The 17,316-nt window shown below is 40.2% G+C and overlaps 1 protein-coding gene across 1 annotated transcript in view; it reads right to left on the bottom strand.

Annotated features, from left to right (window-relative positions):
- Nucleotides 1-17,316, bottom strand: part of dnah7 (dynein, axonemal, heavy chain 7) — a 90,429-nt gene that overhangs the window by 33,880 nt on the left and 39,233 nt on the right. The window contains exons 31-39 of the mRNA XM_060875768.1: nucleotides 14,137-14,286; nucleotides 12,889-13,071; nucleotides 9,364-9,540; nucleotides 8,480-8,611; nucleotides 6,445-6,666; nucleotides 3,975-4,172; nucleotides 1,905-2,060; nucleotides 725-893; nucleotides 22-148 (exon numbers count right to left, since the gene is read on the bottom strand). Of these exons, the coding sequence (XP_060731751.1) occupies nucleotides 22-148; nucleotides 725-893; nucleotides 1,905-2,060; nucleotides 3,975-4,172; nucleotides 6,445-6,666; nucleotides 8,480-8,611; nucleotides 9,364-9,540; nucleotides 12,889-13,071; nucleotides 14,137-14,286 (1,514 nt within the window). The remainder of the gene's footprint in view (nucleotides 1-21; nucleotides 149-724; nucleotides 894-1,904; nucleotides 2,061-3,974; nucleotides 4,173-6,444; nucleotides 6,667-8,479; nucleotides 8,612-9,363; nucleotides 9,541-12,888; nucleotides 13,072-14,136; nucleotides 14,287-17,316) is intronic.

Genomic DNA, 17,316 nt, shown 5'->3' with positions numbered 1-17,316 from the left:
TAAAATCACCATAACATTTACCGTATAGTCAAGTGCCAGTTTAGGATTCTGGAGAAAATGGTATACATGGTCTTGTCATCAAACTCATTAATCGTTACTGTGTTAAAATGACGAAGGAAGCGAGCTGTCACTGGGTTTCTTCCACCACCTGTAAATTACAAAAACGGCAAAGAAACAAAGGAAGATACATCAGACGTGCATTTCATTATGTTCAGCTACAGCAATCATTTCCATGAGAAACAAAACCCTTTTAACGGTGTTTTAAATCTCGTTTATAACATTCATTCATTCATTCATCTTCTACCGCTTATCCGAACTACCTTGGGTCACGGGGAGCCTGTGCCTATCTCAGGCATCATGTGGCATCAAGGCAGGATACACCCTGGACGGAGTGCCAACCCATCGCAGGTCACACACACTCTCATTCACTCACATAATCACACACTACGGACAATTTTGGACAGAGATGCCAATCAACCTACCATGCATGTCTTTGGACCGGGGGAGGAAACCGGAGTACCCGGAGGAAACCCCCGAGGCACGGGGAGAACATGCAAACTCCACACACAAGGCTGAGGCGGGAATTGAACCCCCAACCCTGGAGGTGTGAGGCAAACGTGCTAACCACTAAGCCACCGTGCCCCCCTCATTTATAACAATAAAGATAAAAAATATACATTGTGCATGTGCCATTGATCATTGTGTATGAGATAGCAAGACCTACCAGGAGGCCCCATGGCACACATTAACTGGATGTCCACCAAGTTAATTATGGAGCAGTCCTTCATGTCGTACCAGTTCCAGTGGTCCAGCCACTGGCGCAGAAGCTCCACAGGAGGCTGAGCACCGTACGTCTCTCTCGCAGGCATATTCACATCATCCACGAACACCACCTACCCAGAAAAGCTTTTTAAGCAACACACTTAAATCCTACAATAAAAATAATGTGCTTTAGCATCAATCTTATCCAAAAGCCTGGACCGCGCTACAAGATAATCCTATATGATCAAAGCAGTATTAAAACTGAGACTTCAGACATGATGAAAAATTTCATAGTTTGTTTTGTCTAGAATTGTCTTTCAGTCATCACACCTCCCACACTACAGGTTTTGTGCAGAATAAACACTTTCATATTATGTTATGATTCCCAAAACCTGAAATCTCATGCGCACACACACACACACACACACACACACACACACACACACACACTTCACAACAGGTTAGTCACGAATAAGAAACATGTTGCAACATGAAAAGATTAAAAATTTCTAATTTAAATGCCTCTTATAACAAGATGACTTTCGTAGAAAATCATTTAAGAGCCTAAAATCTCCTGCGATCAAGATCGAAATCAAAATCAATTTGCTTATCATTTTGTGTGGCCCAGACGTAGCTGGACTCGTGATGAGTATGATGAAGGCATAATTAATAAATGAGTAATACTAGATACACTACAAAACCTATGATATAAATACAACAGTGATAAAAATATTGAATACTTTTTAGTAATAATATTATTTAGCACAGGCTACCATAGCAGAAACAGACAGATTTATATATATCCATTTTTTTGTAGCATTTATCCTACACAGGGTCAAGGGGAGCCTGGAGTCTATGCCTGGAAGACAAGTAGACAAGGCGCCTGCTCATCACTGAGCATAATCTCACACAATTTGGTGATGTCAATCAGCCTACAGCATGCCTTTGGACTTGAGGAGGAAACTGAAATACCCAGAGGAAACCCCCAAAGCACAGGGAGAACATGCAGACTCGTAAATCAAACTCCAACACCAGAGGTGCGAGGCAAACATGATTCAGAGAAGTAGGAAACGTATTATACAAGCTAGCAGCCAGTCAAATTAAAATAGAACAAAAAAAATAATAATATTATAATATCACACCATCTTCTTTCCCAGCGGGGGACCAAACACTCCTTTGCGCCTCTTGTCCAGCTTGGACATGATGATGTTCTGTGTCTGAGCCGCCGTGGTTTGGGCTGAAAAGTTGATTAGCAGAGGGCTGTACGTATCCTTGTTGAGCCGCTTCAGTAGGAAGTCCTGCGGAGCAACAAACAGTTTCGATTATCCTCACGGGAGGGGTATGGACCCAAGGTTCTCGAGATGTATCGAGAAATGTCAAAATGCTCCTACTGTAGATTAGAGGAGATAGACGATTAGCACATTAAGTCATTTTGGGGGATATTTAATGTCAAAAGCTTATTTTTCAATAGACTTGTAGGCTTTTAAAGTAAAGTAATATGAAACAAGTTACTGCTTTAAAGACCAAGAATGTCTACAGCTGGCATGGTATTTATATAAGTTCTTGTATCTGGAATGGTTATGTATGAATAATTAGTAATAATGACACTTCACAGATGCCAACTGCCTCCATTGTCTGTGGGTCAGATAATTACCTCCCAATAAGTGCAAATCTATTCACGTCTGCTGTAAAATGATCAAATTCTGCATTTACCAGAGCCTGAAAAACCATGTAGTAAAATCACTTAACTGTTCCTGAAAGCACCAAGCATACTTATTTGACAAGTGACATGATTTCATATCCACTTTCTCAATGTGGCCATTCAAGTCATTTGCAGGCATTAAAATATTCACCCTGAAAATTAAATATCATCAGGGAGGGTGTTTTTTCCGCTTTGGTTCTTTGGTACATGGCATTTTCAAATATATTTTTGAAAAGCTCCTGGTTCTCCGAATGAAAGGATGAAATGTAAAAAAAAAAAAGAGCACAAAAAGCAAACAAGGGCACAAGTGTGTACTGAATGAGTGTCGGATGCTTAGTGTCTACTGACTCAGAAGGATGTAAACATAATCGTTGCAAAATGGCTGCTAAAGTGTTATGACACTATGAATCATTCACAGCCCTCGCCAAATGAGGACTGATCGCCTTCTTCTCAACCGCACCATAAAACACGTTCCGTTTCACTCTTTAGTGAAAAACTACCTCCGGACGTACTTTGCCCCCGCACTTGTAACCGTTAATCTATAGCGAGCACAAGGGGGCTCGTACCATGGCTGAGTGTGTGTGTGTGTGTGTGTGTGTGTGTGCATGCCTGTGTGCGTGTGTGTAAAATATGAGCGTAACGAGGCGAGTAATGGATGAGGCTGTTAGTGTGATGGATCTCCAGCTGGTCGCGCCAAAAATAGGAGCCGTTTTCCACCCTTACTCTCGGGTAGAAGGATAGAACGAAGGAAGAGGGCGCGGCAGGGCGCTGTCGGTCTTGGCCCGCCGGCTCGTTTATCACGAGCTGCTGTCATGCACACACATGCAACACACAGATACGTGCTCTAGCTCCAGCAGCGTCGAGGTACTGAGAGTGTGAGTGAGAAGCCCCCTTGGTGCTAAACACATTTGCTAAATTTGTCTCCAGTGGACAAGATCCCGCAAGGAATTGTTTATTTCCATCTGCCTTTGGCTGTTCCTCAGAGGCTGATTAAAAAGCTTAAGGGATATATTTATTTATTTATTCATTTTCTTATTTTCTTTTGGAAGTAAAGGCCTGATAGATTAATGCCACAGTGAAAAGCGGGCCATCTTCCCCAATTTCTTGTTCCAATAACTTTTATAAAATTAGCCTCAAGAAGACAGATGAAGGTGTTTAAATCAGTTTCAGCAGAAGTGTTTATTGCATTCAGAACACCTTGTTCAGCTAATGAAGGGTTTTAGAATGAAGTGACAAGTGGAATCAGGTGTGAATGGCAGCGTGTGATGAGTGTGCTACACACACATCTTTCAAGCGCACACTTCAGAAAGCTCAACTAATTAACTGTGGAATAACTTATTCACATTATCAAGGGTTAGAAGCATAATGGGCACAGTCTTCATCACCATGGTCATTTTTTTTTAGGCTCGTAATGATTTATCTTGTTTTGTCTGCCTGCTTTTCACTGTCCTCTGAGCACTTTATCACCATCATCCAAGAATATAACAGGTTTTTTTCCCGACACACTTACTATGATGTACACGCTCTTTCCGGTTCCTGTGGGCCCCACAAAGATGGTGGGCTTCTGGTGCGTGACGAGCAGCTCCATCAGAGTCGTGTATCGCACTGTATCCTCCGTGGGAACGATGATCTCGTTGAACTGCATGTCTCTAGGGATCGGTGGCGCCAGATTCAGCTCTTTCATCCACGGCTCCCATCTGCCCGGACCCTGGTTTAGAGTCAAATGATGATAAGGTTAATTTTTAACTGTAAGGCATTTACTTCTTTAATAAGTAAACTAGAAAAGGAATAACAAACTTGTTTTAAGAAATCAGCCACATTACAGTTAAATGTCACATAAGCCTGGGGAAAAAAGAGTTTAATAGAATATGTTATGTACCATGAATCAAAATGATGAATGACACCTAACCATCACGCCCATATATGCTTGTTGATCAGCTTTAATGCATCTTTAATGTTCTAATAAGCTCTATTCTTCTGGAGAGGCTTTCCACTAGATGCTGGATTGTGGCTGTGGGGATTTGTGTTCATTTAGCTACAGGAGCATTAGTGAGATCAGACATTTCTTCTACTACTACCTTAACGTCCACACGTTGTCTTCATGGTGCTCAGGGGCTTTGTGCACAGGGACATTGTCATGCTGACTCAAGGTTTGAGCCTCTCAGTTCCAGTGATGAGAAACCGTAATGCTACAGCACACTGAGACATTCTATACAACTGTCTGCTTCCATCTTTGTCGCAAGATGTTTGGGGAAGAACCACATATTATGACTGATGGTTGAGGTGCACATACATTTGGCCATATAGTGTATCCTAGTGTATATGTTAGCAGCATGATTAATTGAGTCGTTGCTCTATTCTGCCTCATAGTGGTGCAACAGAAATTAAGTCTTTTTTTTTTTTTTTTTGCCCCAAAATCAATTTCAATTTAGTAAACAGATGATAAATTCATTTGGTGGACCATATTATAACCTTTATCTGGAAATTTCTTTTCATATACACATCCTGTAATTCAGGATTCTACAATTAACTAGTCACGAAATAAAATCTAAATCCACGTCAATAAAATAAATGCGTTATTTCTTCTTGTTTCTGTTGATGCTCTTCCAGGCCTGTAATAGAGCCAATCTCAGAAACGAACAAGGCATGAAGTCTTGTTCGTTTCTAAGTCTTTCTGTCTTTAGATAAGTGACTGCAGCTCATTTTGGGTTCATGTGTGGTGTTAAGTGAGCAAACTGGAAAACAGCAGCTCAGATGAATCCATCCTGAACTCATGGATTACAAACATTAACATGTTTCATGGGAGCTTGGATAGCATGCAGGATAATTATAACTATAATTGGATCAGTTTAATTGGATAATGATTTTTTTCCTCTCCACAATTTTCTCATTTCATTACACTGATAATGTTAAAAGTTTTGCTTTAGGACTCTACAGAACTCTTTTTTAAATAATTTTTATTTAATGTATGGCTTCGGCTCTCTGGATTAAAAGCATGGAGTGTGTCTGATGGTGTAAGGCGACGCTGATGTATTTTGTTATTTAGGCTTTTGACTTCTGATGCTCTGATTGTACAGTATAAGTTTTGAACATTGTGTAACTGCTGATATGGTTTCCGGGGCAAAATGAAAATTTTAGTAATATTACAAGCTGCATTTTTTTTCTCATTTTTTCTCAAGCTATACAAAAGAGAGAACAGTAAGTTAAAGTTAGGAATGAAACACTGCTGATATAATTTCTTCGGGGTGTTACCATACCCATTGTTGATTATAAGCTGTACTGCCATATCTGCACTGAGTGTTACTGTGCACCACGCTGAACACTAATCAGTTTTTCATTTAGACCAAGTGACAGTTAAACAAAAAAGGGAGTGTTAATGGGAGACTCTGAGGCAGAAGCTCCTTTCTACCTCTGTCTGCTGAAACAAAGGACACTTATTTCCAAAATGTAATGAGGTATAAAATTGATGCATTTGGCCAGGTTACTGTACTGTATGCATGAAGCCTTATTAGAATCAATCAGAATTATAGCTCATGATCAAAGCTAATTATGAAACAAATCAGCTCTTTATCACAATTTTACAAGGATGAGCATTAAGGATAGATAGAATCAGAGTATTTTACACTTCCTGCAATATCATTGATTGATAGTCCTAAGTACTCTGTAGCCAGGGTTTTTCAGCAGCATCTTGTTACCTTCTCTTAACTCTTTGTAATGCTTCTGTATATACAAAATATTCTGTGTGTATATTTATACTCTATAGACCCAACTAAAGGTTAGTGATCTTCTCCAGTCCAATTATGTGTTCTGATAACATTAAGAGAATAAGAATTTTGTAAACGCCCTATCCAGGTTAACTTTTATTTCATTTTATACTTGTTAAGGTGCCCAGCATTGGCAGCTTGATGGACATGGGATTTGAACTCACAAGCTTCCAATTGGTAGACCAAAACCTTAACCACTAGGCAACGAGTTCTAACCTCTTTGATGAAGCGGTACTCATAAAGAGTTCCCTGGGCAGGTAAGGGAATTGTCAGCTGTTTGATCGGTGCTTCTACGTGATCCAGGAGGCCATGTTTTGTTCTGGTCTCTTCAGACAGAGCACTGGTCAGCAGCTCCCTCGCCAGACCATCAAACTTCAGTCTCCCAGTCTCTGTGCAACTGGCACCAACTGACCACACCAGAGAGAACACAAAAATACCCTAGACAAAGCAGACAGAACATCGAGCCAGGTAAGTGTTAGTTACAGTGTTGTCTTGTTTCACTCCCTTGTGTCATACATTTTGTTTTTTTTGCTGTAGATTGTAATATTAAACTGTTTACATTCCGATTCAGATTAGAACTGAAACAGTTACTGAGCTCTGAATGTAATCATTCATTCATTCATTTTCTACCGCTTATCCAAACTACCTCGGGTCACGGGGCAGCCTGTGCCTATCAGGCGTCATCGGGCATCAAGGCAGGATACACCCTGGACGGAGTGCCAACCCATCGCAGGGCACACACACACACTCATTCACTCACGCAATCACACACTGCGGACAATTTTTCCAGAGATGCCAATCAACCTACCATGCATGTCTTTGGACCGGGGGAGGAAACCGGAATACCCGGAGGAAACCCCCGAGGCACGGGGAGAACATGCAAACTCCACACACACAAGGCGGAGGCGGGAATCGAACCCCCAACCCTGGAGGTGTGAGGCGAACGTGCTAACCACTAATCCACTGTGCCCTCCTGAATGTAATCATAAAATATATAAAAAGTGCCAACAGCTAAATAAGAATAACAGCATGACTGTATTTTCTATCATCATTCTGTGTGACATCTTGCTGCCCCAGTATTGAGAGAATCTTTCATCATCGAACGCTATCATTGCCCTGCTGCCACAGGCTATGGCATCATACTTTTAACACACCATACATAATAACTAAAAATACATTTCGGCAAGATATTCTTACAAACTGTAATATCATTAAATTTTCATTTATCCGTGGCCAGCTGCCGACCTGGTGAGACGCTACTGGAAAACATGCACTACGGGCAATAAATACAGAAAACCGATTCGGCTGTTTCCGATTGTGTCTCTTTCACTTTAATTACATGTTGCCATAAAAAATATTTTATAGAAATGTTTATTATATATAAGTTTGTCTGTCTAGCTGTGTGGACTAGGAGCCAGGGGACAAACAGGTCCGAAGATGTTGTCAATAATGCTGCACGTCTGGATCAATGTTGTTTGGTGTGCTGATATGATATGTTGGTCTGAAGGGACCAGGTGGAAAAGAAAAAAAAAAAGATCACACCTTTATAGAAAGAAGAAAGAAAGAGAATCGACAGGAGGAGAGAATTGAAAGCAACCACGAGAAAAACAACTTCATAAGAGTGCCAGACATGAGCTGGTGTGTACACCGTGTCCTGTATATTTATTTATATTTGTATACACACATATATGTCTACACAGCTAGACAGACAAACTTATATATAATAAACCTTGCTATAAAATATTTTTACGGCAACATGCGCTCTTTGTTTCAAGATGTGTCTTGGGATCACTGGTTCTTAATTGAAAAAAAATAAATCTGTCAAATTTTTGGATAAGCTGGTGAACATATATGGTCAGGAAGTGTACGTAAATCTGTATTAGTTAGTGTGACTGGAGACTGGATCTGACTGAAGACAACGACAGAATCCTTACTTTACAGGATTGATTCTGTTTTTAAGGAAAAAGAAAATGTAAGCGAGCAGTAGAAATAAATGACATGAATGACTCGTATTTTGGCGGCTTAAATCTTCTGTCAGCACTCTGTTTTGTTAAGGGTCATGGCACAGGGAGGGATACCAGACCATCACACACGCTGACAAACACTCATTCACACTTAGGGCAAAATATAGTAACCGGTAGATGTTTTAGGGAGGTGAGAGACAACCTGAGTACAAAACGAACACAAGTGAAAGTCTGTATATAACACAGAAGGCAATACTTGTGAGGTTAAGGTGTATGTAGTCTCTCACCTCAAGCCAGGAACACACATCTTTTTCATTCATGGTCTTCATCTTGCCCTCATCTTTAAACTCGTCCATCAAGCAATCCATCAGGTTCATCAGGGAGCGCGCCAAGTTGGTGTCGGTTGTCGGAGACAACTCCTTATGTAGGTCATAAAACAGAAAAAGTTAGAGGTCAGATCTCTCTTTTATGAAGAACTATGCTTAGAGGTATCGCTGACCCAAAAGAATCTGAAGATGAGACATTTATTTCACTTAAAAGCTAGAAAGACTGGATAGGCTTCAGCTAAAAATGCTCACTATAGTTTTTTTTTAACACATTTTCTTTAAACCATGGATATGAAATATTTCATTACTGAAAGCTTTTGGGATCAGAGAGCATTATGCTTTGGGATTGTTTAGTCCATTTCAGTGATTTACTGCAGACATTTTAGACAAATGTGACATTAAATAGATCATCGCTGAACACTGGAGGCAACCCAAACATTACGATAAAGAAATTTTCATTTAGGTTTTTAAAATGGAAACAGCTTTAGTGTGCCACCTTATCTACGAATCATAACTATTTTGTCCCCATAAATATCAGGACAAAATGTGTCGAGGCTGTGAAGAGAAGTCATTTTGTGTCTTTTAGTGCAATTGTCAGAACAAGATAATGAAAATCAACGTTGGTGTATTTTAAGCTGAAACAGTAGTAACACCATTCTGTTGGGCTTTTTTTTTTTTTTCATTCAACAGAACAGTATGTTATTATCGTGTATGTTACAGGAAACACACTACTACACCCTACTCTACAAAGAGAATATTTCATTTTCTAAGCTAAAGATTTAGGCCACCAAAAGTTCTGGAGGAATAAAGTCAGCATTGATTTATGTGCTAATCTGTGTAAGCACCTTGGTTCCTTTGCGGATGAGCTGCAGGCAGGTGGGCAGCATGCGGTCGAAGAGGCCGGTGATGAGGTCTTTCGCTACGGATCTCAGTGTGGACGGCAGGGTGTTGAGCCAGGAGATCATTAACGGCCTCCAGCCCAGCATATGAGGCTCCATGTAGATCATACCACATCGAGACACCTGCACACAAACACCACATTTCCAGTGTCACATTTAAAAGTATACAGATTTCCTTCGTAGTTTATAGAAGCTGGTATTTTTATGATAATGCTGTGATAGTGTACTAATTTAGGTCTTTCTTTCTCTCAGGATGCCTGGGCTGGAAATACAATACAGCGATTATAGCTTATAATTGAACGTTCAGCGTAAATCTACAGAATCTGCATTTCAAAGCACAAGGACCCTGGACCCTTGACCTGATGTAACACTTTCTTCGGATAATCACAAAGCAGATTTTCTTTAGAAGCTTTGTTTACAGCATCTCCAAAAGCAGGTCCAATTTTGTATCATTTAATCCCTTTAAATCCACGATCCGATTGTTTGCTTAGGTTGTACAGTATCACCAAAATAACACAACTAGTTGTTTTTAGTAGAAGGATTGAACATTTTCTTGAGGAAGATCTCACATTCTTAACAGAATATCACAAAATCAGGCTGCATACATAACAGAAAAGACTATTTTATGACTTTTTACTCTTTAATGCCATCGGTGGAACAGGTGCAGAAGTCTTCAGAGGGTGAAGGCATGACGAATAGCTCGTTATAACAGCCGTGTTCCATTGGTGAAATGAATGTCAAATATTTTTGCCCCTGTAGCTGCTGAATTTTAAAACGCTGCTGGAGTAAGAGCACAGGGACGTATAAGGAGCTAGCAAGGACTTTACTGAGTTTACTAGCTTGATAGCTGAACGGTAATCGAATAACTCTGAAACAATGGGGAATAAGGGGTGGAAAATTGGAAAAAAAGAGCAAGTGAGATTTGCAGAGAGAAAGAAAGAAAGAATAAAATGAGTAGAGATAGAGAAAGCTCAGAGAGAAGAAGACTCTTTGTGTTACAGCCAAATCCTTTCATTTTCTATCTCGGCTCTCCTGAAGGTAGAAACACACTACCTCTAATCAATAGCTACTTTAATCTGATAGCAGTCTCTGTATAACACAGACACCACACACACACGTGCACACACACACACACATACTGTCGCGACGAGACAAAGGCGAGTGAGGATCCAAGTGCAGTTCAGTCGTTTAATAGACCAAAACAAGAAACAGGCAAACAAACGGGCAGGCAAAACAGGGCAGAACACTGAGCACACAGGAAACAGGAACATCGACACCAACATACAACAACGACCGTGTCCATGGTAACCAATGAGTGGGTGGAGCATACAATTAGCAGCAAGGCAGACAGCAGACAGAAACAGGGCAAAACACAGACTATATTTCACCCTTTTTCCCCTTATAAAGACAGCCATGTATCTTCATCATATAATTCAGACCTTTAGAACTTTAATGCTCATGCTCTTGCTTCATGTCCATGTCAGTAGTTAAGCCACTAGATGACCAAAAATGTACTAATACTAATTTAAAATGGTTTCAAGCATCATGTTAGTTAAAGACAAAAAAATGAAAAATGTGTCATGTATTAATGAACTGAACAATATTTTTTTTCTCTAAACTTTGATAAAATGTTTTGTACAGAGTGAGCTGGCATTTGAGTTTCTGAAAGCCACTTGTCGTTACTGATGAAGAGTCTGAGAGAAAGAGACTGGTGGAAAAGAAGGATTGATAATGGATTTGACAGGCTTGCTGTTTAAAACCTCACGCATACCAGAGAAAATCTGATTTGTAGACTTTTTTTTTAAACATCAAAGTACACACTTGCACATTTGCCATGCCATTTTTGTGCATCAGTGATGAGTAAATAGAGGGATTCGTTTTCATTTGATTTCATCATATTTACATCAGAAACAAGTGGTAGCCAGCGGCAACATCCAAACAACGTTTCAGATCCAAATATTGAATCGCTGCAGCTAACAAATGACTCTGTTGACACTTCGTCTAGAAATCTTTTGTTGTTGTTGTTTTCCAGTTTAAGCTTTAGCTTGATTTTTAATTTTTTTTCCTAATTATGAATTTTGAAATTCTATATATAATGCTATATTTCATTTCTAGTTTCAAACTGTAGGCCACTATCAAACCTCCTCTTTATCTACAGGATTTTAGAAAAGATTGTAGTTCACCAGCAAAGACCATACTGAAACTTTTCAATCTGGGTTTAGTCCTCATCATAAGTGAGACCGTGCTGGTTAATGTAGTAAATGACCTACTCCTGGTTTCTGATCACGGGTTGTGACTCATTGCTTGTATTACTTGATATCAGTGCAGCTTTTAATACCCTCACTCACTCTCACTCATTTTCTACCGCTTATCCGAACTACCTCGGGTCACAGGGAGCCTGTGCCTATCTCAGGCGTCATCAGGCATCAAGACAGGATACACCCTGGACGGAGTGCCAACCCATCACAGGACGCACACACTCTCATTCACTCACGTAATCACACACTACGGACAATTTTACAGAGATGCCAATCAACCTACCATGCATGTCTTTGGACCGGGGGGAGGAAACCGGAGTACCCGGAGGAAACCCCTGAGGCACGGGGAGAACATGCAAACTCCACACACACGAGGCGGAGGCGGGAATCGAACCCCATAACCCTGGAGGTGTGAGGCGAACATACTAACCACTAAGCCACCGTGGCCCCCGCTTTTAAAACCATCGATCACAATATACTTCTCGGCAGAACATAAAAAAGTAGGAGCTAAGGAAATGGCTTTTCCTATCAGATCTTATCTGATTGACTGTTATCAGTTTTTTAATGGTGATTTCATACACACACACAGAAAGGTTTGGTGTACCACAAGGCTCTGCCCTAGCCCTCTTCTTTTTTTAATCTATTTATACAACACCCGGATGGCATTATTCATAAACATGGTATTAGCTTCCAATGATATGCTGAAGACACACAGCTGTCCCTTTCAGCAAAGCTAGATGAAAGATAAATGGTGCGCTGTATTAATATCTAGATTAATAAAGTCTACAGCATTTTCATGCAAAGCCTCCAGGTGTGGAACAATCTTTCACATTCATGTTCAAAGCTCAGACAAATCTCAGTGTAAAATTTGGATATATAGCTTTTTTCTCTTTTTCTAAACTCCTGTTGTGACCATAAAACCTGTCCCATCCTCTCTTCCTCCTCCATTTAGGAACTGATCTGTTCTTCTTCTACATTCCATAGATTTCTGCACTTTCCCTATATGACTGTTTAGTATAATGATCAAAATCCCAGTATCTGGTGTCAACCAGTGAAGGACAGGTTCCCTCGTGAATCTCTCAGGTTTGAGGTTTGGTTCACAAAAGAATTATTGTAGAAATAATTTTGAGAATATAACATCGTAAAGAAACCTTTTGCAGCTTAGTACACTGAAAAAAAAGCAGATTATTGATCTATCCTTAGTGTCTCTTACCGTAGCAGGTGAAGCCACCTCCAGGTCCATTGGTTCAAAGATGAGGCTCATTTGTGGAGACATCTGGATGATCTCACCGCTCATCAGGCACAGTTTCTTATTGTCATCCAGGACTGTGTTCATGTTTTCAATCCACACCGCATCCACAGGGCCATCAAAGATCAGCCACTTCCTGTCTGGTGTCTGAAGAGATGTTTAGTCAATGACTGACTGACTGAGTCGCATGCATTTGTGAGTCTAGCTACACTGAAATAATGTGGTTGATCAGATTTAAGAGAAAATATTTTGTATATTTCTCACAAAAAAAAAAAAAAAAAAAAAAAAAAAACGATTTCATTGCTCATATTAAAGTTAATTTTAACAACTTTCTAATTACTAGTTTAGGGTGTGATCAACTGATGTAGTATTAACATCATCAGATTACATTATTATAAAATCATGCAAGGATCAAATACACAATGATCAAATACACAAGCAAAACTTGCTGGATTAACAGAGACAAATTGTGTTTATTGGGTGTGGGAAGTGGTAGCTCAGTGGTTAAGACAGAAAATGCACTACTGGGCAGACAAGCTGCCAGTCTTTGTCCCCTGGAGCAAGACACTTAACCCCGTTAAGTTGTATAAATGAGATGGAAAAATAAGTCTCTCTGGATAAGGGCATCTTGCCAAATGCTGTTAATGTAATGCCATGAATTGACATATGGAATTGAACTCAATGACATTTTTGTCCAAATTATCTATAGAGCCAGTCTAGAAAAGGCATTTTCTTTCACTCACTGTCTGATTCTGACCATTGTTGAAACATCGATGCCGAGGATCTGAATTCTTGTTATGCTTTGCAAGAAAAGTGAGCGATACCAAGGACATTCTGTGAAATGCGTGCATCTCCAGACACGTTTGTGATAAATGCTTTGCAGCCAGTGCCAATCTGGCAAAACTAGACTGGTTTCCCCGTTATAGACATCTTCATCACACTAATTATATTTCCAGATGTGGGGAATGGGGAGATCCATCATCATTTACTAAACAAACCAGAATATTGAATGGAAACTGTATTTTAATGTAAACCTAACAGTATCATTGTGTGTTGACATGAGAAAAGAATTACATAAGATGATTTACAACCCAGGACCCCATGAGATCCCATTAAAATGGATATGAATATTTGTGCACAGTATTGTGTATTTGAGCATTTTGAGCATTTTCTGTGCACATTTCAACCACTTAAACTGCTATAATGGCACACCTGAGAGTAGGCAAAGGCTCTGTAGCTCACAGCAAGTATACCGTCTGACCACTCATGAGAGACAGGGTCAAACTGACCGTACAGCTGACCCATGGTGATGGACTTGGGGTTGATGACGGTGATCTGAACCCTGTTCTCTTCCATCAGGCCCTGCATCAGAGAAAGAAATCCCATTAATGTTATCATCAGAACATTACTAGAAGACTAAATGACGTCTGGAGGTTAACAATGAGAACGTTCTTAAGTCTTTCAAACAAGGAAGCAGTGTCAGAAAATCATAATACATGAAAACATCCTGAAATCAAATGGCAGCAAATACAATATGGCAGATCATGGTGATACCGTGGTTGACCCTGAGAATGAGAGGTGAATGGAAATCATGTTTCTATAACATTGTATTGGAGTTATAAATGTAAAAAATGTATGTCCAAATTTACCCTGTTGGTGGCCATACAGGGCTTGAATGTCCCCCCCCAAAAAAGGTATTACTTTGCCGAATATGTCTGCACACCCTTGGTTCTTGGCCCCCTATAAAATGACAAATTGAAGTATCTTGACGGGGGCACGGTGGCTTAGTGGTTAGCATGTTCGCCTCACACCTCCAGGGTTGGGGGTTCGATTCCCGCCTCCGCCTTGTGTGTGTGGAGTTTGCATGTTCTCCCCGTGCCTCGGGGGTTTCCTCCGGGTACTCCGGTTTCCTCCCCCGGTCCAAAGACATGCATGGTATGTTGATTGGCATCTCTGGAAAATTGTCCGTAGTGTGTGATTGCGTGAGTGAATGAGTGTGTGTGTGTGTGTGTGCACTGCGATGGGTTGGCACTCCGTCCAGGGTGTATCCTGCCTTGATGCCCGATGATGCCTGAGATAGGCACAGGCTCCCCGTGACCCGAGGTAGTTCGGATAAGCGGTAGAAAATGAATGAATGAATGAAGTATCTTGACTTTGTTGTGCGATGGATTCAGATGCAGCGAGCCTGTAATTAGGTAATGATGTGCACCTGCTCTAGTTTCCCCTCAAACCTTTGCATGCACTTCTGTTTGGTGGTGCGATTTTGTAAAAAAGAAAGCCAGCTTTGGCACTGATGTGAAGTGGAAATTGAGTTTCGTTCATTATATTTTGTAAACATTGTGTTTATTTTCAACTAGCACGTAATAGCAGGTAATTACGCTACAAAAGGTTAGCGCTAAGATTAGAACTCAACCTCTTGCTAAGGTTTAGCGATCATTAATTCATTTTTTATTCATGTTAATAAATCTAATAATATCATCTGTGCCGTTATAGGTATTAAGAGTCACGTCTGTTTGCCGGTAGACTTTTGTGAATTAGCGGTGAGAATTATAATTAAGAAAGTGGAAGTCGGTGAAACAGAAAAAAAAAATTCATAAAGATTTGAATGGTTTATGAGATTTATTGGGCTGATATTTTGCAATGAGTGTTTACGCTATCGTGTTTTTTTTTCTTCCTGACCAACAAATGCATTTTTAGACATCGTACATGTGGTTGAACCAGGCTCCATGCTAAGGCATGTGTTGCATTCATCTGACTAAGTAGATTAGACGAGTACATTAATAAAATCGATAACCATATATTTTTATGCAAATGATCATGACTTATCTCTTGGCTTCCTTTACAAGAACAATCTCAAACTAAATTAGATTTTTGGTCTTCTGGGGTTTCTTTTTGACAAGTAAACTATTATACTAAGACCTTGGATCAGTGACAGATCGACCTTATTTGAATATTTAATAGTTTGAGTCTGCAAAGAGCTATTATTAAAATGCACATACAGGATGCTTTTTAAGTCAAGTGGAGTGGAAATAAAGGCTGTCCAGACATTCTTTATGTAAACTATCATCAAGGTGGCATGAAGGACGTAATTCGTTGTTATGAAAGCCGCCGTGTCCACCTTTGAAATCTTTTGCACTCTTATTTCTTACCACTTCCTCCGTTTTAGTGCCATGACCTCGACTTGAAAGTGGGACTACATAAAGAGCGCAGCTCTGCTTTGAGATTCATGTACTAAATCTGCATTTTATCTCTCTTGACATGTGGGTTATGCTGCTTGTACAGCTTTGGCCCATTCTCCAAATTCCTTTTCAGGTAAAGGATGAGAGATGATGTGTGTTTTCTATGGTTGGTTGAGAAATAGAGTTATTTGGAAGCCGGGATCAGTTTGAATGACGGATCAAATTCACAACATGGCAGATGATCTGAGATTTGATCTAAGCCATATTTGCATGTGCAGGTCTGAACAAGCATTTCTTATTCATTAGGTCACAGCGTTATTGGTGTCAGATTTTATTTCTGGGCACAGTGGTTTATTTGGAATGAAAGATATGACTAGACAGATGTGCAGACAATGATGCAATGTGGTAAAGAAATCAGAAATGGTTATACGGCCACTCGTCTGTTATACAACTGAGGATTACAGTATGTCACATTTCTAGCTGCAGTGGATGGGACTGCAGATAGAAATGATTAAAGCTTGTATAATATACTGTATGTTTTTCAAAATGCTTTGATAAATTACTAAAGAGAAAAAGTAATACTTTTAGTGAATATTCTAGGAATTGGTGCAGCTGGTGGAGTGTAGGTCAACTCTGGAATTATTGGCACCCATTAAGGAAATTGGCAAAAACTGCGTAAAATAAAACTCAAACACAGTTTCAAATTGTAACTCGAACACTCTCTCTCACTCTCACTCATTTTCTACTGCTTATCCAAACTTCTCGGGTCACGGGGAGCCTGTGCCTATCTCAGGCGTCATTGGGCATGAAGGCAGGATACACCCTGGACGGAGTGCTCACCCATCGCAGGGCACACACACACACACTCATTCACTCACGCAATCACACACTACGGACAATTTTCCAGAGATGCCAATCAACCTACCGTGCATGTCTTTGGACCAGGGGAAGAAACCGGAGTACCCGGAGGAAACCCCCGAGGCACGGGGAGAACATGCAAACTCCACACACACAAGGTGGAGGCGGGAATCGAACCCCCAACCCTGGAGGTGTGAGGCGAACGTGCTAACCACTAAGCCACCGTGCCCCCGTAACTCCAACAATATAAGTTAATTTGCTTTAACATAAAAAAAAACAATGTTGAACAACTTTTTGTTAATATCAAAGAAGTCTATGAGGAAATGGAGCTTAATGTCACCTTGAATATCTGGGC

The sequence above is a fragment of the Tachysurus vachellii genome, chromosome 8 (assembly GCF_030014155.1).
Source record: "Tachysurus vachellii isolate PV-2020 chromosome 8, HZAU_Pvac_v1, whole genome shotgun sequence".
Taxonomy (NCBI): domain Eukaryota; kingdom Metazoa; phylum Chordata; class Actinopteri; order Siluriformes; family Bagridae; genus Tachysurus; species Tachysurus vachellii.
Note: the sequence above shows the minus strand (reverse complement) of the source record. Positions and strands in the feature narration are given on the sequence as shown.